General features: G+C 40.4%; 1 protein-coding gene across 1 annotated transcript in view; it reads right to left on the reverse strand.

The window, feature by feature from the left end:
* The window catches only part of usp28 (ubiquitin specific peptidase 28), a 62,766-nt gene extending 39,605 nt beyond the window's left edge, over positions 1–23,161 (reverse strand). Inside the window, exons 1-12 of the mRNA XM_060936132.1 lie at positions 23,051–23,161; positions 19,755–19,829; positions 19,398–19,521; positions 14,713–14,800; positions 14,457–14,619; positions 12,032–12,118; positions 11,663–11,800; positions 7,683–7,753; positions 7,513–7,589; positions 7,277–7,425; positions 7,052–7,179; positions 4–99 (exon numbers count right to left, since the gene is read on the reverse strand). Of these exons, the coding sequence (XP_060792115.1) occupies positions 4–99; positions 7,052–7,179; positions 7,277–7,425; positions 7,513–7,589; positions 7,683–7,753; positions 11,663–11,800; positions 12,032–12,118; positions 14,457–14,619; positions 14,713–14,800; positions 19,398–19,521; positions 19,755–19,829; positions 23,051–23,092 (1,238 nt within the window). The 5' untranslated portion in view covers positions 23,093–23,161. The remainder of the gene's footprint in view (positions 1–3; positions 100–7,051; positions 7,180–7,276; positions 7,426–7,512; positions 7,590–7,682; positions 7,754–11,662; positions 11,801–12,031; positions 12,119–14,456; positions 14,620–14,712; positions 14,801–19,397; positions 19,522–19,754; positions 19,830–23,050) is intronic.
* Positions 23,162–26,150: the final 2,989 nt, after the last annotated feature.

Here is a 26,150-nt window from a genome sequence, read left to right on the forward strand (position 1 = left end):
GACCTTTCAAGTTTCTGCTGAAGAACTGTTAACTGGTCCTTGAGCCTCTTTACCTCTCCTCTTCTTCCGTGTGTCTGTTCAACATTTCTGTGAAGGTATCTACTCCAAGAATAAAGAAAATAGTCACAATGAGTCAACAGCTCAAATTTATAAATTTTCCAGTGGGAAGACTTTCTCCTATTCTAAATTTAATTAGCCAAGATGTGTTTGGTGTGTGACATTTAGCAGTGGACCTGCATGTAGCTAACTATTCAGTAAAGCCAACATTCCCTTGATATTCTGGAAGCTACCATTGGAGAAAGTGGCGGTCAATGAAGTATGCCAGCTAAACATAAATAGTTAGCTAGCTAATATGACCGAATATAAACCTAGCTTCTTGTGTTAGAGAGAGGAGTGGCCATAAGAGTGGCAAGAAAAAGTAAGTGAACCCTTCGGTATTAGTTGCATTTATGGATAAATTTATCTTAAAATCTGACCTGCTCTTCTTCTAAGTTACAACGAGACAGTCAATGATGGCGTCGCTCACTCCGGCCCTGTCTAGTCCAGAAGGAACGATCTAAAGTGGGCCATCTTGCGCAATAAATGTTGCACGCTATATACACTATATACAAGCTATATATAGAAGCTATATACACCCTAGCAGTACCTACCTATTTGCCAGAAAGAATCCAAAACAGCGAGGAATTGACCGAGAAGAAGCGATTTTTGTTTAACTGCTGATTAAGGCTTAATTAGTCCATAAATTCACTGATAATAGTAATTAACCCTCTGGGGTCTGAGGGTATTTTCTGGCACTCTAATGATTTTGGCATGCTCTGATTCTGTTGTCAATTTCAACAAATCTAAGCAGTATTTTCAAAGTCATATGACTTTTTTGTTTTCAGCACAAGTTCAGCTACAATAATATCTATGTAGTATGTATGTCATGATTGTACTTAAAAAAAAACAAAAACAAATGAAGATGTTGTAAAAAGCAGTTTTAGAACTGTGTTGGAAGGTGTAAAATCATTACCTTACCCATTGTGACAAACCATTTAGATCACTTGAGGTGATTTTGTTCAGTCTTAGGAATGTATCAAGCACAAAAACTTAAATCTGCACCATTGATTTGGACAATTAACTGGCCATCAAAAATGTATGTCCTATTGTTTTGGGATAACGGCTTGGCAGTGGAGAGGTATTCAATGAGAAGGGTAAAAATTTCCATTCCATTCAATGAGAAGAGGGAGAACCCCTCCCACTGCCAACTCTTAATCCTATCAGGTCAAGTGATCAAAAAGGTTCGACACAATGGGTAAGGTAATGTTTTTTCATACATTCCAACACAGTTCTAAAACTGCTTTTTACAACAGCTTCATTTATCTGTTATTTGACTCTATTCAGTGTGTCTTGAAATTAACTCTTGTACTATTTTACTCAGTTCAGAGTCACAACCAACTCTGTTACTCTGTTACACAGTTACTCTGTAATTTTGCTCCCACTCCAACTCCACATTTTACTCTCTAAACTCAAAATAGAGCAAAATTAACTATTTTTAAGGAAAATACTTTTAACTCTGGAAAAATTGCTCAGTCATTTTTTCCTGTGTATGCACAACAGCGCACACATATCAACCGATCTGCTCATAATAAATAGAAGAAATATTTACACTTAAGGTGATCTTCAGCTGGATCGAGTCAAAGTAAAACAAAAACAAAAAATGGCACCGCTCATTATCAGTGTCGCAGTTCTCAAGGTTGAATTGAATTGCTGTCCTGAATCGTGAAATGAATCATGAATTGAATCACTGTCCTGAATCATCCGGAGCACATAAAATCCGTATGTCATCTCACAATAAGTTTTACCTCCAAATAACTTAAACTATGTCTGACAGATTTTATCCTGTTTACGGTGGGCGTTCCCACCGCGAAAGAGAAACCAATCGAAAGTGAAAGAGTGAAAGTGATTTTCATGCCGTTACTATGTGAATAGTCTTTTATGAATGTGTAAGTGGGCGCTCAGTGCTCTGACTCCGGTGTGACTGAGTAAGGTGACAAGTTTTATGTTTCATCTAATTTAGGTCATTTAAAAACTATAATATTATTTGACAGTGGGCATATAGGAAAGTATAAAGTTTCTGTCAATATGTTTATCATGCTTGTATGATAAAAACTCAAAATATATTTATCTCAATACATGACCTACTCATTATAAACCTGTTGAGCTTCGCCGGCGAAGCTCTCGACCCCAGAGGGTTAAGTAAATCTGGGTAGAAGTTATATGCACCCTTGGTGCCCCTACCTTCATGCAGAAAGAATCAAAATCAGTGAAGAATTGAGGGAGAAGAAGTGATTTGTGTGGAAACTGATCATTAGGAATTAATTATTCCATATCTTCATTATTAATTGCAATTATGCAAATTTAGGTAGAAGCTATATGCAACCCTGGCAGACCTACCTTCCTGCCAAAAAGAATAAAATTCAGTGAAGAACTGAGAAAGAAAAAACGATTTTCGTGAAACGTGGACAATGCCAGACGGATGCCAGACAATACATGATGGCATAATAATGTTGGCCGGAGGAGCTAATAATGAACAACCACAACCTGTTTTAAGATATTTTTCTTGTCTTTTTATTGAACACACCCATTAAACCGTAAGAAACAGCTGGAAAAAATAAGTGAACCCTTGATTTTCATAACTGTTTTAACCTCCTTTGGCAGGAATAGCCTCAAACAAGCGTTTCCGGTAGCTGTGGATCAGACCTGTACAATATTCAGGAGGAATTGTGCTTCTTTACAGAACTGCTTCAGCTCAGTCATATTCTTAGAATGTCTGATGCGAACAACTCTCTTGAGTTCGTTCCACGGCATCTCTATTGGGCTAAGGTCTGGGCTCTGACTGGGCCACTCCAAAAGGCAGATTTTTTAAGCCACTCTGTCATATATTTACTTTAATATTTAGGGTCATTGTTGGGTGGACAGCCAACCTGACATTATCCTGTAGGATACCTTGAGAATTCATTTCCCCCTTGATAATGGCGAGCTGTCCAGGCCCTGAGGCAGTAAAGCATCATGATGCTTGCTCCACCATACTTTACCGTTGGGATGATGTTTTCAAGTTGCTATGCGGTGCCCTTTTTATGCCATACATAGTGCTGTGTGTTCTTCCCAAATAATTCAACCTTTGTTTCATCAGTCCACAAAATTTTTTCCCAGTAGTGTTGTGGAGTGTTAAGGTGTTCTTTGGCAAACTTTAGGAGCTCAGAAAATTTTTTTTGAGAGCAGTGGCTTCCTACCACGGACACCCTGCCTGCTCAATGTTTGCATCTGGTAGACTCATGATATTAGCAGAGATATTAGCCAGTTCCAATGATTCCTGCAAACCTTTAGCTGTTTGTGATGGAGTGCCCGTCACTACGGTTGAGTATGTGCTCTGACTACCAGACCAATGAGCCTGGCTCTTTGGTGTTGTGGTCAGGGTGCAGGTTTGGCACTCTGTAGACCTGGGTTTAAGACAGGCTAAGGTGACTGTTCTCTTGCTTCGCTACACTTCAGAAGTGGGATGGCTTGCTGGGAAGCCATTGGAGATGTGCCCTGTGTGTAAGCTGTACAAGGGGCCCCCAGGATAGAAGACCCCTGTGTGAGGGACCCCAGAGGTGGGTGAAGCATGAGTGTGTGGGACACCCTGGCATGGGAGAAGTATGGCTGGGGGATGTGTGAGGGATGCCGGTGTATGTGAAGCACATGGGTGCTCCTCTCGAAGGGGAAGGCAGTGTGACGGAGTACCCATCACTACGGTTGAGTATGTGCTCTGACTGCCATACCAATGAGCCTGGCTCTTTGGTGTTGTGGTCAGGGTGCAGGCTTGGCAGCCTATAGACCTGGGTTCAAGACAGGATAAGGTGACTATTCTCTTGCTTTGCTGCACTGTTACTCTAGGGTTCTTCATTGAGGATTCTGCATTGCGCCTTTGGTGGAATCTTGGCTGGGCACTCACTTCTAGGGAGACTAGCCACAGTGTTAATTGTCTCTATTAATAGACAGTTTGACTCACCGTAGACTGATGAATAGCTAAACTCTTTGAGATTTCCAGCTTTATTCAAATAAAAAAAAAATCTTGATCTTAGGTCTTCTGTACAATAATAATACCAAAACAATAATACCAACATCATGTGCAGTATACTGAGTTGTCATGTGCAGTAACGTTTTTCCCAACACCATGTGCAATATTTACTTTCACCATCAGGTTAGTCTCTTACATAACTTCCCTTATTTCTATTGTTAGAATGCTAACTATCTAGGCACTGTTTTTTTCCTCCTTCCCATCTTAATTTTGTACTTTAGCCCCTTATGTAACCTACAGTATTTTTATTGTTGTTTTATTAGGCACTTTTTTTTAGTCATTTATTTCTTGTAGAGTTTTATTTTACATACAGTTTATTTTCAGCTTGTATTGTTGTATTTGAACATTATTGTTATGGAGTGATTTCTGGCACAAGAATTTCCTTCGGGATTAATAAAGTTTTATCTTGTCTTTTGCAATCTCTTTTTTTGCAAAGCATTGTTAACGTCAGCAGATGCTTCTTGTAAGTAGCAAATTCAATTTTTTTTTGAATGTCAAAGTAGGTCTAACCCACATCTCCAAACTTGTTTCATTGATTGAACTCCAGGTTTGCTCACTCCTGACCCCAGTTAACTTTTATTGAAGTCATTAGCCGAGGGGTTCACATACTTTTTCCAACATACACTGAATGTTTGAATGATGTATGCAATATGGACAAGAACCAAGTAATAAATTGTGTAGTATTAGTTAAAACAGACTGTGCTTGTTCATTATTGTACCCAAGATGAAGATCAGACCCATATTTTCAGATAAATTTACACATAAATGCAGGTCATTCCAAAGGGTTCACTTACTTTTTCTGGCCACTGTAGCTAAGTGATAGCTAGCCTGGTACTTTAACCATTATGACTTTATGAAATGAACTATCAAATAGAATAAAGCATGAACATGTTCAAAAAGATCATCATAAGTTCTTTTGTATGCCACAGGTCAGCACACCAGCTTCTATATGGCTAGTACTGTTTTTACCTTAAAAATAAAAACACCATCAATTTTATTAGCTAGCTATCTAGCTATTCATATTTAGGGGATAGCTGGGAGACTTGGGACAAGATTTCAGCTTTCGTAGACTGTGTGAAATTCTTTGCAGGTAGCGTCACATTCATATTGCATTAGGCAGCTGGGCCATAGAAGGTTCACGCTGCACGCTGCACGCTGCATGCTGCACGCTACATGCGTGTAAAGAAAAGTGGACAAACGTAGCATGACTTGCTCTGGGCCATAGAACGGCGTTCACGTTGCACGCTGCACGCTGCACACTTCACGCGTGAAGCGAGAAATGAACATGCACACTTTTTTCTAGGCATGAAGATGGAAATTCCAGTCAATGCATGCGGTCACCGCCGCGCCAGCCAATCAGAACGGGTCTAGGGAGATAACTCTATGCTTTCAGGGGAAAACTTCAGAAAAAATATAATTGAATGGTATAATTGAAAAATAGTTCTTCATCGGGATTGTCAAGCAGATTATAGAATGTTCGATGAAATTCACCACGGGTTTCTCTCAGAAGGAAGTGTTCTCGGCTCCAAATTCTGTTCCTTTTTCTCTTCCTCTGTCTCAGTAAAAGCAGAATGAGGCAATCGTCGTCATCCGAAGAGTCCATATTGTTGGTTACTCGGTCAAAGTAGAACAGACGCAACACGTGAACATCCAAGCATGAAGTTTAATGGCCCAGGGTCCGGTTCTTCACGTGAACGTGTAGCGTGTAGCGTGCAGCATGCAGCGTGCAGCGTGAACCTTCTATGGCCCAGCTGCCTTAGAGAGCATTTACTATACCCTCTTACCACAACATTGGTTTCTCAGCTTGTCACATGTACTGGCCTTCAGGCTTCACTTTTTCTGTCATTATTTTTTTGCAGGGAGACATGAGACATTGAGGGGAGATATGGGACATTATATTGGGAGACTTGGGACATAGTGAGGAGACATGGAACAAAAATAAAATACCTCGGCCTACATGTTTAATTTTTATTTATTATCAAAACTTCTAACATATGAACTGCATGAACATACAACGCTGGGACAGCGATAGAAAAATGTCAGTTTACCCAAAACCTGACTCGACAAAACAGTTCCATTCTCAAGAAGGAATGAAATAAGTTTAATCCTCATGCAGGTACACTCCCAGATTTTTAGCAAAAAAAATTTTTTTTTAATATTTGTAAATCACAAGAAACAACCTGTAACATGATGAACTGTCCCAACTCTCCCCATCTGGCCATTTTGGAGAAAAAAAACCCCACCCCAAAACAAAAAAATCCTTAAATGTTTTTTTCTCCAGAATTTAAGTTGAACAAATAATACTGTATATGATAACTCTAGGCTATATACTTTAATTCCTAACAAATCCCAAATTCACCAGCAGACATTACACCATAGAATGGAGGTGGAGGCGAAGTAGAAAATACAAATTTTGGTTGACAAAAATATTTAACTGCACAGACCTTACTGCAGTGTCCAGCTTTATGGCTTCAAAGGAAATTAGGTTACTCTCAGGGGCAACATCTAACTTCTGATGTAATCTGAAACCTGATTGGTTGGAATTAATTTATGGGAATACAAACTGTACCGAGTCTCCCCGCTCTCCCCTACCTGACATACTCCACTGACAGCCTCATTCTGCAACACTAGCTAGCTTTCTAAAGCAGTTTATCAAACAGATAACTGTGTTATACAGTGTCAGGAACCACCCAGAAAAGTCAAAGCAACTTGATACAGTTTGAAACAAGTGAATCATGATTTAGGCATGTAGTCTGTCTGATTCTTCCAGTTAGCAACATTAGCATTGTTGCTTCAGTGTAAAACTAGAAGCAAACTTCAGACACCAAACATCTCTTTGGCACAAGAGGGAAATTGTGTGCATTTTTGACTGTCTCTTCCATAAAATATTTAAATATATAATACAAAAACCTATTCTAAACAGAATTAACTACTTCAGTAGGTTCTCACCTGTCCATGTAGATAATCTGAGGGAACTCAAGCTTTTTGTGTATTTTTTCTGGTCGTCCTAAAGACTGATTGAACTCAAATCTGGAGAGTTCGAAGGTCAACACTGGTGGCAGCTTGGAGAACCATCGCTGAAAAAAACAAAACAAAGAAGTTTCATACTCGCACAAATCATATTTGGTATTTATAATCACATAATGGACATTTATTTTAGATCATAACACTGACCTCCTGTCCAGACGACACAGTTTGATCACAGTGTAGTGATTCGATCTCTGCTGCTACCATCGCACCCTCCAGGCACTCATCCAAATTGTTGAACCCATTCACCTGCAGAGGATACTGTCCAAACTGCTCGATGGTGGAGAGGATCTTACCTGCATTCATCAAAATATATAATAATTTAAATTAAACACCTAGCCAACATATCCTCCTCAATAATGAAAGGATATTTTCCCCACTACCTTCATGAACTCTTTGGGCTACGAATGTCCCGTAGAAAAGCTGAACCATTGGGTTGTCCTGTTTATCTTCTGGATTACTGGAAAGTCATGAAGTCCATATATCAGTGGAGTTATTTCAAATTCAGTGGTAAAAATAAATCAGGCTCCATTTTCCATTTCCAAAAGCATACCTGCCATTAGCTGCCAGTTGGAAGGCGTCCTCGAGCCAGTCGAGCAGCTTGTGTGTGAACTCACTAACATCCTAAAACAGGCAAGCATGTTACCTTTCTCACACTGCCTCATCTTAACCATATCAATGCATACCTTAACCATCTGCTGAGTACATACAGAACATAAAGGTGACAAAGAAAAAACAAAACAAAGTGTCTTAAAAGTAAAATGTTGAGCCAGTATGAGCCACCAAAACATTTTGAGCCTGATGGTATCCTTGGTCTGTGACCTAGTGAACCAGTATCAGGACGTATATATTGATAGAGACTTCATAGCACTTCTGTTATTCGCTCTGGATAAGGGTGTCTGCCAAAAGCCATGAATATAAATGGAGAACAGCTGGAACAGTGCACCTTGGCAATGATTCTACAAGTTTCTGGAGCTCTACTGTACAGATGAATGCTATTCACCCAAAAGATCTTGGACCAATTAGCATTTTGATGATGCTGTTGGACAGCACTATATAACACACCATTCTGAAACAAGTAGGTATTCAGTTGGGGTGAGACTTGGTGACGAAGGCAGGAGTATATTATTTATATAATTTTCATCCTCAACAAACCATTTGTTGAGCTCTTATGCCACTTTGATGTGGGCAAGCTCATCCTGGAAGAGACCACACCCATCAGAATAGAAACGTCTCATACAGGAAAAGTGATTAGTCAAAAGAACGCTGCACTGATTTGCAGTGACTCTTGTCTCCAAGGTTACAAGTGGACTCAATCAACAGCCATCTAATTTGTTCATCATGTCTGTGCCCATGTAGATCGCGAAGACACAAAATGTGACCTAAAATCACCTAGATTTTGTGTGGCTTTTTAATTTATAACCACATTTCATGTCGGCATGGGCAGATAAATGCTTACCCTAGGCTGACACTTGCACGACTTTTGGCCACGATTTTGTCGTGGCAAGTCGTGCCATTTTGGGGCACGAACTGGGAGGCTCCCGCACTGTTCACGACTAGTTCACGCATAGTTCACGACGAGTTCACGAATGCGTGCCCGTCCACATTCACGAACTGGCACGACGAGTTCACGCATAGTTTGCGCATAGTTTACGCACTTCCCGCATTGGCACGACGAGTTTGTGCAATTCGGACGGTGTCGTGCCGACTTGGGCACGCCTGTGTCATGCACAACCTCATCCTCATCAGATACCCACACGCAATTTCAGAAGTGGACCGCGAAGATCCGGACACACATGATCTGATCCCTGGTGGATGGAGGACTGACCGACACCTGCAGGGGCTGCTGCCTCTAACCGGCCATCATACCCAGAAGGATGCAAAGGATCAGCGAGACTACCTGTCACATTACTACATGTCCCCTGCTGGTGCTGTCCCTTGGCAAGAAAGAATGGTAGTAGCTTCATGAGCTGCATCCACAGTTGTTCCATTTTTTAAATAAAAGAAACGAAACTCCCCCCCCCCCAAAGAAAGTCATGAAGGAATAGAAAATAAAAGACATTAAAGAAAAAAGCAAGAAAAAAAATTGCGAATGGCGAGAAGTGTCCGGGAAGCCCTATATATACCCCCGCACCGACGCGAACGCCACTGTCGCGCAGTAATCGTGAACTGCTCGTGCCATGCGCAAACTGTTCGTGAAGTGCGTAAACTAGTCGTGAACTGCTTGTGCCATCAATGCGTGACCGTGTCAGTGGGAAGGCACGGCCACGCTGCGACGCGCACCAATTCGTGAACATGTCGTGAACTACTCGTGAACTCGACGTGAGCTGTTCGTGAACTATTCGTGGCAGTTCATGACAGTCGTGGCATGGCGCGCACTTCCACGCACTGGCACGCATCCTCCCGCATCGTCCCGACAAGTTCACGACGAGATCACAAACAGTTTGCGCATAGTTCACGACCCGGTCGCGAAATTTTGTCGTGACCAAAATTTTGAACATTTCAAAATTCTCATCCCGACATGGCACGCAGTCACGACGGGTTTACGCACACTTCACGCCAGTTTACGACTAGTTTGCGCACTGGCACGACTCGAGTCGTGCCAATGCGTGCCACGGAATCGTGCAAGTGTCAGCGTACCCTTTTACATTCTCAATAAGTAACACAGGGTACTAAACTGTATTTTGCCTTGTCACCAGGCTGGTACCCTGATCTTTAATATGGATCATTCACCTGGAAATGCAGATATAGCATACATTTAAAATGACAAAAGTAAATTGAAAAGTAAAGACTCAAAGGTACAACCCCGGTTTCAAAAAAGTTGGGACACTGTAAAAACAGAATGCGATAATTTGCAAATCATGGAAACCCCAGATTTCATTGAAAATAGTATAAAGACACCATATCAAATGTTGAAACTGAGAAATTTTATTGTTTTTTGAAAAATATATGCTCATTCTGAATTTGATGTCAGCAACACATTTAAAAAAAGTTGGGACAGGGGCATGTTTACCACTGTGTTGCATCACCTCTACTTTTAACAACACTCTGTAAACGTTTGGGAACTGAGGAGACCAATTGCTGTAGTTTTGAAAGAGAAATCTTGTCCCATTCTTGCCTCACATACAATTTCAGCTGCTCAACAGTTCGGGGTCTCCTTTGTTGTATTTTGCACTTCATAATACGCCAAATGTTTTAAATGGGAGACAGGTCTGGATTGCAGGCAGACCAGTTTAACACCCGGACTCTTTTACTACGGAGCCATGCAGTTTTAATATGTGCAGAAAGCGGTTTGGCATTGTCTTTCTGAAAGAAGGAAGGCCTTCCCTGAAAAAGATTTTGTCTGGATGGCAGCATATTGCTCTGAAACCTGTATATATCATTCAGCATTAATGATGCCTTCCCATGATGATGCCGGATGGTCCCTCTCCTCTTTAGCCTGGAGGACGTGGTGTCCATGATTTCTACAAAGATTTTCTACTTTTGATTTATCAGACGTCAGGGCAATTTTCTACTTCGCCTCAGTCCATCGTAAAAGACCTTGGGCCCAGAGAAGGTGGAGGTGTTTCTGGATATTGTTTATATATGTTTTTAACTTATATTTGTGGATGCAGTAATTAAGTGTTTTCCCAGACGATGGTTTTCTGAAGTGTTCCTGAGCCCATACAGTGATTTCCACTACAGACACATGTCTGCTTTTAATGCAGTGTGTCCTGAGGGCCTGAAGATCACAGGCATCCAATGTCAGTTTTCAGCCTTGTCTCTTGCATACAGAGATTTCTCCAGATTCTCTGAATCTTTTTATGATATTATGTACCACAGATGATGTGATCCCCAAATTCCTTTCAATTTTATATTGAGGAACATTATTCTTAAATTATTGCACTGTTTGCTCATGCAGTCTTTCACAGAGCAATGAACTTCTCCCCATCTTTACTTCTGAGAGACTCCACCTCTCTGGGATGCTCTTTTTATTCCCAATCATGTTACTGACCTGTTGCCAATTAACCAAATTAGGTTTTTTTTAGCATTACACAACTTTTTCAATCTTGAGCTTATATTTTTCAAAAAACAATAAAATTTCTCAGTTTCAACATTTGATATGTTGTCTTTGTACCATTTTCAATGAAATATAGGGTTTCCATGATTTGCAAATCTTCACATTCTGTTTTTATTTATGTTTTACATAGTGTCCCAACTTTTTGGGAATTGGGGTTGTACAATATATACACCTTTCTTGGTAAAAGATACATATTACAGTACAGTTGTGCTGTACTGATTTTTTTTTAAAGAGTATAAACCAAGTCGTTTGTCAGCTGTGCAAGCAGCGTGCTTCTGAGGGGGTATGCTTATACTAAACACCCCCCCCCCCCCCCCACACACACACACACACACCTGCATAAAGACAGACAGGCAAACAGATAGATAGACAGAGAGAGAGAGAGAGCAGTTTGAGGACAGCTGTCTTCTAGGTCTGCTTTTTTATGTATAATAATCAGTTGTGCCTTGTTTACTAAACCAGTGTCAATGTACCTGCTGTGCCTCGCTGGTCCTAAAAGCGTCCCTGAGCAGCTCCACAGCTGCAGTGGGGTCCACAAACCTGCGATTAGAGCCCACCATCAGAGCAAAGAGGCATCGCAACTCCTGCATGAATGCTATATTTCTCTTCTCCTACATATAAAGATGGAGACATATGGTGGTGTTACATATCCAGTAAGAGTTTTTCCTCACTAAGACAACAAACAAGAGATTCCACCAAATATATAATCTAGCTAAATCACACTTTTATTGAAAGGTATTCCCAGAAGCACTTTCCTGTCCCAGAAGGGATCTAAAGATCTGAGTGTGTTCGAATGTTTGTCAGAATATGAGCCAGATCCTTGCAGGCGGCTGATTACTCACAGAGTGGCTCTTGCATTTCTCCAGCACGCGCTCAGACAGGCAGTAATTGAGCACCAGTCTGCGAAACACCGGCAGATGGAACAGAGACTGAAAACAACAAGAGCGAGAAAATTTTGCGTGACTCATGCATATCATCATTTGCTTTCATTTCATTTTCATTTACCACAAGGCATATTCGTCAATAGAGCGTAATGGCTGGGGTGGATTTTGGGATATAAAACATTCCGAAGTGGGTAATTACTGGGGTCAGAGCTGAGGTTAACATCAATGCTTTTTGTCACACAACAAAATGACTGGGGGTGGATGAGCTGTCAAGTACTGGAGCGGAGCTCATTAATAGTCGAATAGTGCACACATCTGCACCAATTAACCCGTGCCAAGTTGGAAATCTGCTGCTCTGTTTTGATCAAATCTAAAAAATAAAATCAAATCCAGTTACGCAAATTTAGGCAAACAACTAGTGTTGTCAAAGAATGAATTCTAATTAATGTAAGACAGTTAATAATAAATATAAAATTCACTAATAATAATAATAACAATAATAATAATAATAATAATAATAATAATAATAATAATAATTTTGACAGAAAATAGCAACTTCCGATTACTTAGAATGCAGACATGTTATTGAATGGCATTTATCAACTTTAATCCAAGAGTTGTATACAAACTCTTGGATTAAAAATCCACATTTTTTTTTGCGATAGAGAATATATGAATTAACAGTATTTTCTAACTTGGCTAATCTTATAATTTCAAGCTTATTTATAACAGGCATAGCCTTCAGAGTTCAGAGCAGAGCATATCATGCTGCACTATTTATTTAGCCCTGCAGTCTATCAATATCAATAAAGACTTGAATTTCAGCACAGACATCTGAGAAGCCGGGCTAAATTCACTCTGGAATGGCTGTAATAAAATTAGAGTGCCGAGATGCTTTGGTGTCATAGAGAAAGAGAAGCTCATCTTTTCAAGCCTCCTGTCATTAGCAACGGTGGTAATTTCATTTGCACAGTATGGCTAGATTACAAGATAACAGGCAAGATAAGAGTGCTGAAATGTTTTTGTTAAGTGGAGGATACAATGTACACTTATTTAAACCAGCATCATAGGAATACATCAGAAGATCCTCAATGCAATTAAAATCAGTTCAGAAAGGATGAAATGTGACTGGGGGCCTTTCTATGTGGAGTTTGCATGTTTTCCTTGTGCCTGTGTGGGTTTCCTCCTGGTACTCCAGTTTCCTCCCACAGTCCAAAGACATGTAGATTAGGTCAACTGGCTGCTCTAAATTGCCCAGAGGTGTGAATGTGAATGTGAATAGTTGTTCATCTCTGTGTTAGCCAGGCTGTGATAGATTGGCGACCTGCCCAGGGTGTACCCCACCTCTCACCCGAAGTCAACTGGGATTGGCTCCAGCTTGTTTCACGGATCTATTCACAAATGTCAACCACAAATTACATCCATGTGACTCAAAACTCTCTGAGGTCGATGCAGAGCCACGACGTTTTCCGCGCGTCAACATCTTGATGTGACGCAGTTCCATGGTTATGCTAATTAGTTAAAGCTCCTCGCATTTGGCTATTTCCATAGGGCCATACTGTTTACCTCAAGAGGCAGGATATTCAGTCCCAAAACAGAGAAAAGCGACCCTCAGCACATCAAAATGATCACATCATGTGCGCATGATATTGTTCTTGAAGGACAAAGGAAAATACCATGCGCAATAAAAGAATTTGAAAATTTGAGATGACTTTGCAGTCAGCACCTTTTAAATATACCAGGTGTAAATGTTGGCAACTTGCTGTGGTATAAGAGAAATAAAACACTTCAGGACACACCACTTTATCGTTGATTATTCTCTCATAACACAACATTTATGCTTTTTTAAAAATATCATTTATGTTACATTTTTATTAACTTATTTATTCATCAACTTTAATACGGCAACCACCAAAAATGCATCTTTTTGAATCTGCTCTCCAAAGTGGAATCTGAAAACCAAGTTCATATTGTACCGTGGTGAAAGGAAAACACAGTGTTTCAAAAAACGCTGGTATGACTGTCATGCAATTTCCACAATTCCAAGATGGCGGACTTGTTGGAATGTTTTTTTTTTTTCTGGTTTTGTGTTATTTATATTTTTATTACAACAAAGCATGTTTTCTGCTCATATTCTCAAAAAATATTGGCAGAAATTCCAAAAAAGTCATGGATCAGACACCCAGTGATCATGCCAAGTATAATGTTTTCTTTTGTTTTTGCGTTTGGGAAAGCACTAGTGTGTCCAAAACATAAACACAGTATGTTCAAAATTGATAGTAATTAACATGTACAAAATTTGTAATTATTCGTCAAGTTGTAGGCCTATAGTGTTTCCACTAATCCTCCTAATGCAAACGTCGCAGGCTAGACAGCAACCTACCTGGATGACGGCGCTGAACCAGCAGGTATTTCCCACATTGCGGATGCCTACAGGCCAACCCTCCTGCCTGATCCAGTCTGTGGGACTGCACATCTCTCCTGACACCTCATTCTTCTTCCTCTTCACATGGACTGCATTCTCCTCAGCACTGGCCTCCAGAGCCCTGTGCAACATGGCATGTTTTGGAGTATCTTCAGTAATAGTCCCTGCTTCTATTTTTAAGATGTGTGCAGGTTTTCAGGAAATGTGAGGATACCTGTGGAGCTCTCTCTCCTCTGCCTCGGCCTGCTGAGACTCCTGAAGACTGAGCTCAATGGCGACCTGCAGTTCATCATTAGCTGTTTCTACAAACAGGAGTTATATCACTTACAGTGTTAGAAAATGCTTGTACTTAAAATACTTGTATTTAAGATGTCTGTCCATACTAACAAAGGCTGAGTAATAGGATCTTAATGTTTAGTATGCTTTGAGTAATTTCAGTTTGTCAGAAATTATATAACACAGTCTGATCTATTTTATTAATAGGCCAAGTTCATTGGACAGATTTTTTTTTATACAGCTGTACCATCTGTACCTCTTTCCTATAGGAGCATTTTATCTGTTGCTATGCACAATGTCCCAGTACACGTTCATTACATACAGCATTTGTAGAACCTGGGTACGGCCAATTATATAAATTCTTGATTCTGACTGGTCAGAAGGTGTTGATTAATTTTCTATAAAAGCCATTCTGACAGTAATGCCGACTGCAAAGCAAAATACAAGTGTATACACCGATCAGCCATAACATTATGACCACTGACAGGCGACATGAATAACATTGATTATCTCATTACAATGTCACCTTTCTGTTTTAGCCAGCATTAACTTTTTCAGCAGTTTGTGCTACAGTAGCTCTTCTGTGGGATTGGACCATATGGGCTAGCCTTTGTACCCCATGAGAATCAATGAGCCTTCGACACCCATGACCCTGTTGCTGGTTCACCGGTTGTCCTTCCTTGGACCACTTTTGTTCGGTATTAACCACTGCATACCGGGAACACCCCACAAGATGTGCCATTTTGGAGATGTTCAGACCCAGTCATCTAGCCATCATGATTTGGCCCTTGTCAAAGTCACTCAGATCCTTATGCTTGCCCATTTTTCCTGCTTCCAACACATCAACTTCAAAAACTGATTGTTCTTTTACTGCCTAATATATCCCACCCCATTGACAGGTGCCACTGTAATGAGATAATCATTGTTGTTCAATTCACCTGTCAGTGGTTTTATTGTTATGGCTGATTGGTGTATATAAATTAGACATGTAATGATATATGATGATAAAATTGTGATACAAATTTATGACAGTTTGAGTCGATGAAATAACAAGAGTGCTCTGAGAGCACAATATCCCCCGCTACAAGATATTGCAAATGAAATTGCAATATGCGTATTATTGTCCTATAACAAAGCCTTTTGCCAAGTTTTGTGAAATTCCTCCAAAAATTGTGAGAGGAGTTGATTTCAGAAGGTGAGAACCTTTTCCCGGGCCAGCCGGCCGGCCGGATGGACAGACAGACGGACTTCGCCACAACATAATCCCACTTCTGGCCTTTTGGCCAGCAGGGGATGAAAACTTTTTGCCAAATTACAAACGAAATTAAATCGCAGTATGCATATTACCGTCATATAACAAGGCCTTTTGCCAAGCTTAGAGAAATTCATTCAAAAATTGTGAGAGGACTTGATGTCAGAAGGCAAGCACACCTTCATGAAATTGTGAAAGTACAAGCTTGTTAATCAAGGGCCACAACTCTGGTAAAATGTGACCGACTTGAACAAAATTACAATATGCATATTACCGACATATAACAATGCCTCTTATCAAGTTTTGTAAAATTCCTCAAAAAATTGTGAGAGGAGTTGATTTCAGAAGGAAAACATGCTCTCATGAAATTGTCAAAGTATAATTTTGTTAATCAAGGGCTGCAACTCTGGTAAAATGTGACCGAACGGAACAAAATTATAATATACGTATTACCAACATATAACAATGCCTCTTGTCAAGTTTCGTGAAATTCCTCCAAAAATTGCAAGAGGAGTTGATTTCAGAAGGTGAGTACCCTTTCCTGGGATGGACGGACGGGTGGACGGATGGACATCGCCACGACATAATCCCTCTTTGGGCCTTTCGGCTAGTGGGGGATAAAAATGAGCTGCTATTATTATCAGGCTGCGTAATCTCTTAGTTTTTCCTAGCTGTAAATGTGTTGTTTAGACAGTAGAGGGTGCAATAACGCACAATAGCAGGAATGCATATGACGTCACCCTAGATGGAAGTAACACAGCTTGAATGCTGCAAAAACAAACAAGAAAGCTCTAAAATGGGAAAGAGCTGTTGTGCGATTGACTGTACAAATAGATTCAAGAAAAAAACAGAGCGACCTTTTTACAAACTGCTGAAAGCTAAAGAAAAGCGAAGTAAATGCAGGTAGTACAAATGTACATTAAAGTCTATTAAGAAAAAAGCCAAGTTAATAACAAATTTCTCTTTTTTTTTAAAGATTTTTTTTGGGCTTTTTTCACCTTTATTGGATAGGACAGTGTAGAGACAGGAAATGAGCGGGAGAGAGACAAGGAGGGACCGGGAAATGACCTCGGGTCAGACTCTAACCCGGGTCCCCAGGTTTATGGTATGGCGCCTTATCCACCTGAGTCACGACGCCCCACAAATTTCTCATTTTTAATAAAAGGAATATTTTAGTTAATAGGCTATTATATTTTACTCCAACCTTTACAAGAAGTGGGTAAGTAATTATTGTTGGTTATGAAGAAAATGAAACAAAAGGGTTTTTTTCTTTTATTTTAACAAACGGAATCTTGATAAAGAATAGGAAAATAAGTGTTGCATGTTTTGTTGCATTTTTGCTGTTTTTATTTTAAAAAAATCCAAAAATATCATGGTAAAATCAAATCGTGAACCCAGTATCATTAATCAAATTGCATCATTAATTGGATGATTCAGTACATGCCTAATATTAATGGACTTGTTCTAATACATTATCATTTCTATAGTAACAACTCATTCACATGGACTCGTAAAGCAAACTCTCGACATAATCTAAGCATAATAAGCAGATTAATAAGCAGATGCTCCACTAACTATCGACGGTGCTGCAGTGGAGAGGGTGAGCAGCACCAAGTTTCTGGGTGTGCACATCTCTGAAGACCTGTCCTGGAGCAACAACACCGCATCACTGGCCAAAAAAGCCCAACAGCGTCTGCACTTCCTCGGCAAACTGAGGAAAGCAAGAACCCCGGCCCCCATCATGCACACTTTCTACAGAGACACCATCGAGAACATCCTGACCAGCTGCATCACCGTGTGGTACGGCACCTGCACCATGTCCTGCTGCAAGACTCTGCAGCACATCGTGAGAGCGGCTGAGAAGATCATTGGTGTCTCTCTCCCTTCTCTTATGGATATCTATAACTCCCGCCTCACCCACAAAGCCATCAGGATTGCAGGTGACCCCACCCACCCATCTCACAGCCTCTTCAGCCTGCTGCTGTCGGGGAGGAGACTGCGGAGTCTCCGGGCCAAAACCAGCAGGCTCAAGGACAGTTTCTTTCCCCAGGCGGTCAGGAGGCTCAACTCCCTCCCTGTTCTGCTCCTCCTCCCCCCCTGCCCCCGCCACAGATTCTGCCCGCACACCCCCCTGCCCCCCCTTCAGCATCTGACATCATGTCACCCTCACAGTTCCTCCCCCCAACACACCCACCCACACCCACCCACCCACACATACTCTCAACATTCATTCGCACACTGAACTCAGGGACTGCACATTTCACTTTACCTCGCTCATTTGCACTATTCCGCACTACCTCACCTTAACAGCTATTAGTTTATTGTTTATACTGCTTATTTCATGTTTACCTGCTATACCTCAAGTGCCCTTGACTGTTTATTTTGTCCTTTTGCTCCAATTTATGTGTGTATATATATATATATATATATATATATATATATATATATATATATATATATATATATGAGTGTTTAGTCTATGTCTATTTCTTATCTAGTGTTTATACTGTTTATATTGTTTATTTCAGTTACTCTATTTTTATTTATTGCATTGCCTGTTTGCACCGTGGGCAGAGAGGACTGAAATTTCATCTGTGCTGTATGTCGAGCATGTATAGCATATTTGACAAGTTGAATTGACTTGACTTGACTTAAAGAATATGCTGACATTTAACAAAGAAAGGAAAAAATATAACCTTTGCTGTGCTGAAGTTTTATGTGAGGAGACTTTTTTTTTTAGTATTTATTATAGGGTTTTCCACTGTCAGTGCTTTGTAACAATTTTCTGGCATGGGAAAGTCTACGGGACAGAGGAGTTTGTTATTTTCTCACTAACATGACAAGCTGAATTTAAAAAAAAGGAAAAAAAGAGAGGCTGGTGAGGGAATGACTTTATAGCTGCTATAACATAGGTGATAATAGGATCTAACTTGTTTTGCAGATGTTCCACAACATTAAAAGTAACTCTAAAGGGATAAAAAGTGTGACACAAACTCCAAAATTGTAATCGTTGATGACTTACTGTAGAATAAGAGGATGAAAACATGTCATGATATGCTGTTTGAGGAAAATAATCAACTTTGAGGTATTAATGTTTTTTTTAAATAATAACGTACTGTAGTGTTTCAGTCCTTGCATAGAACACCATTTTCAATTCAGTTATAGAAAAAATGTGACTGTTTACGGCTGTTGGAAATGACTTCGATGTAACTTTTCCTCATTTTTCAACATCGAACATGGAACTTTTGCATTCAGTTAAAGATAATATGATAAATATTCAAACGACAGCCCTAGTGTGTTTTATAAAACTGAACAGTGTACTTATAATACAGTACATATAATTTGGGGAGTGTATCCTGTTATGTTCTTACTGCTGTATTGATGAGAAGGTTCTCTGTGATACTCTGAAGTCGAAGCTTCCTCAGGTACTTGTTCCTTCTCCACTGTTTGTGCAGTGAGGAGTGCAACAGCATGGCTAATGTCCTCCTGGCTTTCCTGAAGTCAAAATAAATTAATGACTGACTCTAGTCTGGTTTTCATATTTGTAAAATATAAATTACAGCATGTTAATCTTCTGCTCGTCGACTGGTGTTTGAATCTAACTGCAAAGGACAAACTGGTATCAATTTCATATTTGCAAACATCAATCTGATTTTTAATTCCAGCTCACATTACTGTTTATGTTTGTGCTGTTAGCTTAGACAGCAGGGCTGTGGGCTTGCACCTACATTAAGGACACGCTGGAGAATCTGGAGGTCCTGAATGCCAGTGATCTCCCTCAGCTGGTTAAGCAGCATCTGGTTCTAAACAACCAAACAAGCAAATGAGCAAAGCAGGGCTTGGTAATATGACCGAATAATATCAATACTGTGATGAATTCACATTATACTCTTCTATTAGTATTAGCAGTATGTCTATTACACAAAATAAACTCATAAATATGTAATAATGCTGGGCAGTCTGTTGATATAATGTTGATACTGCAAAAAAAGTCAAACCAGAATATGGTATTTTGTGGGCATTGCATTGTTGCTCACAGTAACAAGCAGTTGGGTGTTAAAATTAATTTTTAGCAACTGTTTAATTTTTCCTTAATAAAATGATTTTATTCTATAAATGTAATTCTGTAAACATTACATAATGATATTTTGACTCTGAAACCAGTATTTCTTTAAATGCTTTTTTTCTTTTCGCCTTTTTCCTGCCATTTTGTTAGCAAGCCGAAACGTCATGATGTATATTATGTACAATGAACATTTTTGTGTATCCCGATGTAATCATTTTTGCCTTATACCACAGCATGGCTGAATTTTTGATTCTGATTGCTCAGAAATTGCTGATTAATTTTGTATAACAGAAGCGATAACAATAATCCTGTATGGCTCCATCCATCCATCATCCATCTTCCGCTTATCCAAAGTCGGGACGCAGTGGCAGCAGGCTAAACAGGGTATTCCAGGCATCCTTCTCCCCAGCAACGCTTTCCAGTTCCTCCTGGGGGATCCCAAGGTGTTCCCAGGCCAGATGAGATATATATAATCTCTTCAGTGTGTTCTGGGTCTACCCCAAGGTCTCCTCCCAGTTGGATGTGCCCGGAAAACCTCCAAAGGAAGGTGCCCAGGAAGCATTCTAATCAGATGCCCCAACCACCTCAACTGACTCCTTTCAACATGAAGGAGCAGCGGCTCTACTCCAAGATCCTTCTAGATGTCTGCGCTCTTCACCCTATCTCTAAGGGTGAGCCCAGCTACGCTATGGAGAAAGCTCATTTCAGCCGCTTGTATCTTTGATCTCATCCTTTCGGTCGTGGACCTTCACGGCAGAAACATGGCACAACATTGCAGCTGTGGAGCTGTGGTTTTATCGGTGTATGCTCAAGATCTCATACCTGGATAGAATTACAAATGAACAAGTTCTCCAACACGTAGGCCAAAACAGACAACTCTTGACAACTGCTGAACGATGCCAACTTAAGTTTACTGGACATTACATAAGGAAAGGATGACTAGAAGAATTGTGCCTCGAAGAAGAATTGATGGAAAGAAAGCCCAAGATCATCAAAGAAGACTTTACTAGCACAACTTCCAACCCAACCTCAAAAGTGCAAGTGTGCTCTGGAGCGCTGTTAGAAATTGAGAGAAGTGGCACCATGTCACTCAAACATGGTTCGCCTCAAGCCCGGATCGGGTTCGGCAGTGATGACGACGATGACGATGACGACATCTATAACATCTACAATCTATAACAGCTACCTGTAATTCACAGGGACTTGTATAGTGGATGCACCACATAATCTAAGAATAATAATAATAAACAGATGAAATAATGTGTTGTTATTTAACAAAGAAAACCAGAATTGTTTTTACGGTGAAACTCTATGTATGGAGACATTTTAATATTTATGGAAGGAGTCTCCAGTGACAGTGTTTTTTTAAATACTTGGTTTTCCACCTCAGGAAAGTTTGTTTCTTTGGTTTCTTAGTAACATGAAAAGCTGCGTTTTTCATTTATGACCTACAAGGGTGAGGAAAAAAAGGTGGAGGAACGAGTGTTTATAGCTACTATAACAGAAGTGATCAATAGACAGGTTTCCATTGCAGTTTTGCACAAAATAATAGCAGTTTTTTTAAAAAAGTCAACAAAACACAATTGCAAATGGTCTGTGTTTCCACTGAGTGATGTTAAGCGATTAAAGCTGGGTTTTCTCCTCTAGTTATAGTCGTTCCAATTAAACATTTTCATGTATCGTCATGTGACTTAAATGCGAAAAATGTCATTCCATTTCAATTTTGTGAAATATTGTTTTATTGAATCATCTGAAAAACCAGCTCATGCAAGCCTACACACGTTTTTGCGATATTTGAGGGTTTTTTTCTCAAAATTCACATTTCAATTCTTCTTTTTGTTTTTAGTTCGCAATTTCAAATTGTGCTTTAAGCAGGTTACTGGAAACCTGCCTATGATAACATTTGTTTGGTAGTTGAGTTTAAATTATAAGCAAAATCATACAGTGCTGCTTTTCTGGTGTGTTGCATTTTGTTCCAACACCAAGCAAAACTATCTATCACACTGCATTTTGAAAATGTCTTTAAGTGTCCTGACACTGCAAGGTTATGCAGAAAAACGCTGTATGCATAAAGGTGATTGGAGACAAAGTCAAAGACGTATTCACTGAGAGCTGGCCAAATGACACACAGTATGAAACACTCTCATAAACTACAGCTGCATCTTATAAATGACATTCCTATTTTTAACAAGCTCACATCTCATATTAGGGACTCATGAGAGTGATAAAGCCTCTGTGCACTCTCAGGTGAAATGTCCTCATTGTTAACTTCTCTTGTGGAACATTCATGCCCCATGGCATAGGTGGCATGTAAACATTAACAAGCCAGATAAGAAAAGCATGAAAGCTGATGATCTATATAAAGCAGCTCCAGCAGCAGGTGGGAATGTCAGAATGGTGGTGATAGTGGACAGAAACATTCGCCTGGTTGGTGGAGACATATATGGAGAGCTGAAGGCCTGGAAGTCCTGGCTCATGCTCTATTTTAGGCCCTGACACAGATAGCACTGCTGTTTACCAGTGGTTGGTTGACAAAAAAGTAATGGAGGAAAAACATAAACTATTACAAACACGTGGCATAAACTATTTAAATATGACCAAGAATAATTAATAATAAATTAGGAGGTGGGGGGGGGGGGGGGGGGGGGGGAACATGGGGGGAAATAATGTCATTTTTCCATTTTCATTATTACCGGATGATACTGATAAACGATGCAAATAACGGGTTTTAATGACATCACAACTTTGATTAGAAGACAGAGGAGATACTGTATGACCTCTGCATTTCACTTATTATAGGCCTATGTAATAAAACACCAAACCAAGTGTTCATGATGCTTTACTACACACCAGTCAGAAAGAATCACAAACAAATCAATATCATCAGCACTGAAATGACAAAAAACAAAAAGCTGTGACGCGCCTTAATATGACAGCAACAAAAATTGCACTTCTCACCGCATAGTTTTCCACATGTTCACAATCCTCTTGAACTCTCATGGCAAGACAGTCTGACTTTTAACTTCCTCCAGATTTCTTCGTCCAGACTCTGGAGTGTGACCTACTCCATGGATCACTCTCCCACACACACACACACACACACACACACACACCACAGAGCCCAGGGCTGCGTCCCAAACCATATCGGTGCTATCGCACTAAACAGTATGTTAGAATAATACAGGAAGTGAGCAGTGACACAGGTGGCGCGCGCACTCACTTACTCACTCACTCAACAGTTTATTTAATAACGAGGGTTTGAACGCATGTAAAGTGTAGGTCAGGAACTAGTGCATAAACATATGTAACTATGTATTTAGTGTATTTAATCACTTTTACGATGGTAGTATGTGTTAACATTTAGCCCATTTTATCCACCGGCAGACTGTTAGACCATCAAACTGACATACAGTCATGTGGGGTCACGTACAGTTTAAACTCACCTGTGTTAGTCATCAACAGAGATGGGATGGCGTACAAAGTATATTAAACAACCCTCCATCCATCCATCCATCCATCCATCCATCCATTATCTGTAGCTGCTTATCCTGTTCTACTGACTATGGACGAGAGGCGGGGTACACCCTGGACAAGTCACCAGGTCATCGCAGGGCTGACACAGAGACAAACAACCATTCACACCTACGGTCAATTTAAAGCCACCAATTAGCCTAACCTGCATGTCTTTGGACTGTGGGGGAAACCGGAGCGCCTGGAGGAAACCCATGCAGACACGGGGAGAACATGCAAACTCCACACAGAAAGGTTCTCGTCAGCCGCTGGGCTCGAACCCAGGACCTTCTTGCTGTGAGGTGACAGTGCTAACCACTACACCACCGTGCCGCCCCATCCATCCACCCATCCATTATCTGTAGCCGCTGATCCTGTTCTACAGGGTCGCAGGCAAGCTGGAGCCTATTTCAACTGATTATGGGCAGAGGCGGGGTACACCCTGGACAAGTCGCCAAGTCATCGCAGGGCTGACACAGACAAACAACCATTCACACTTATGGTCAATTTAGAGCCACCAATTAGCCTAATCTGCATGTCTTTGGACTGTGGGGGAAACCAGAGCACCCGGAGGAAACCCATGCAGACATGGGGAGAACATGCAAACTCCGCACAGAAAGGCCCTTGCCGGCTGCTGGGCTCGAACCCAGGACCTTCTTGCTGTGAGGTGACAGTGCTAACCATTGCACGCGTGCGCGCGCGCACGCACGCACACACACACACACACACACACACACATTACACGGTGGTGTGAAGATATGAAGTTTATCTTCTCATGTTGAAAATATTTTCACCTGTGAATATGTTTACCATGGGCGGCATGGGCACATTCTCTCTGTGTCTGCGTGGGTTTCCTCTGGGTGCTCCAGTTTCCTCCCACAGTCCAAAGACATGCAGTTAGGCTAATTGACTACTCTAAATTGCCCATAGGTGTGATTGTGTGTGAATGGTTGTTTTCCAATCCCAGAAATGGGAGGCTTGCGGCAGGATGGGCATCTGGCATAAAACTTTGCTCCAATTAATATGACATGTGGATCAGTAGGGTCCACATTGACCCTGACCTGGCAACAGTGCTGGACAAGGAAGAAGAAGAAGAAGAAGAAGAAGAAGAAGAAGAATCTGTTCACCACTTAAAGATAAACTTCATATCTTCATGCCACTATGTAATGGGGCCTTTCACAGTGAGTGCGTGCGACCATATTACCAGGCAAGTTTTGTGTTGGACAACTACCGGCACAAGTGTACACAAGTGACTGTAAGCCCAATTCAGTATATCTCCAGATAAACTGGTAGAAGTTACGTCTAAAAGAACAATGCCAGAGACCTGAAGTGCTTTTGGATGTAATAACAGATGTGGAGATAAGCCTGGTTTAACTTTTCACTGCTTCCCGGCGAACCCAGAATGGCAAGAAAAATAGTGAGCTGCAGTTAAACGGGAAAACTGGATAATAAAAGCATTTCCGTGCGTGTGGAGAACATCTTATATCAGGTTAGTGTGAAAGCTCTGTGTACCTGTTATTTCTCCTAATGCTTTTTCTAGCTCAAGGCCATTCAGTTATAAAAATCCCATAGATCTAGATCTAGCCTTGGTGTATTCAAATTAACATTCAACAAGTCCATAAGTTGGTGTAACATGGACAAAACTTTGGTCTTGACAGGCAAGTTTTTAACAGGTTTCATGATCATGATATATTTCATTTTGGATGCGATATATTTTATTAGACCTAATGCTTGGCTAGACTAGCAGCATGTTTTTTATGTACTGATAATGTAGACGAGGCTAAACACCATAAAATATGCTAGATCTAGACCCTGGCTTGTTTATTACCATTAGAAGTCCACGTCTGAGCTTACATTTGACATAATAAGGTTTGGTGGGTTTTTTTTGTTTGTTTGTTTGTTTGTTTTTTTAAATCAGGAACTTCCCATAACATAACCTGTTCAAAATATTGGTAGGCATCTGTACTTTTGTCTGCCTTTATCATCTCCCGTGTATTTAGAAGTCTCAACTACTAAATATTCCAGGATGTCCTAGAGTCCCAAATCCGGTAGCTGATTTGCTGTACACTTTTTAAGTGAAATAAATACATTTCTGGGTAAATTAAGAAAAAGAAGAAGAAGCCCTTATTTTTGTCACATGTACACTCAAGCACAACAAAATTCCTTCTCTGCATTTAACCCATCTGAAGCAGTGAACATGCACACATGCACACAAGTGAGTAATGAGCATGCACACACATACCCAGAGCAGTGGGAAGAATAAATAAATACATTTGTGGGTAAATTATATGGATCTGTGATGCCTGCATGTTTCAGCTTTTGGATGTAATGCAATCTGCTGGTATAATCTAAATTGGTAATCGTTTCAGAGAGATTGTACTGGCTGCAGTCATCTTGATTTTCATTATTAACTGTTACAGCTATGTTTCTTTGTTTGCCCGGCAATATAGCAGTCACTGCATGATAAACAAAAATCTGTGGCGTCAGTGAAAGGTCTCGACTATTTTAATTTTTTTTCTACATTTCATTTCATTAATTCATTTTCTAT

Source organism: Neoarius graeffei, chromosome 12 (assembly GCF_027579695.1).
Source record: "Neoarius graeffei isolate fNeoGra1 chromosome 12, fNeoGra1.pri, whole genome shotgun sequence".
Classification (NCBI taxonomy): Eukaryota; Metazoa; Chordata; class Actinopteri; order Siluriformes; family Ariidae; genus Neoarius; species Neoarius graeffei.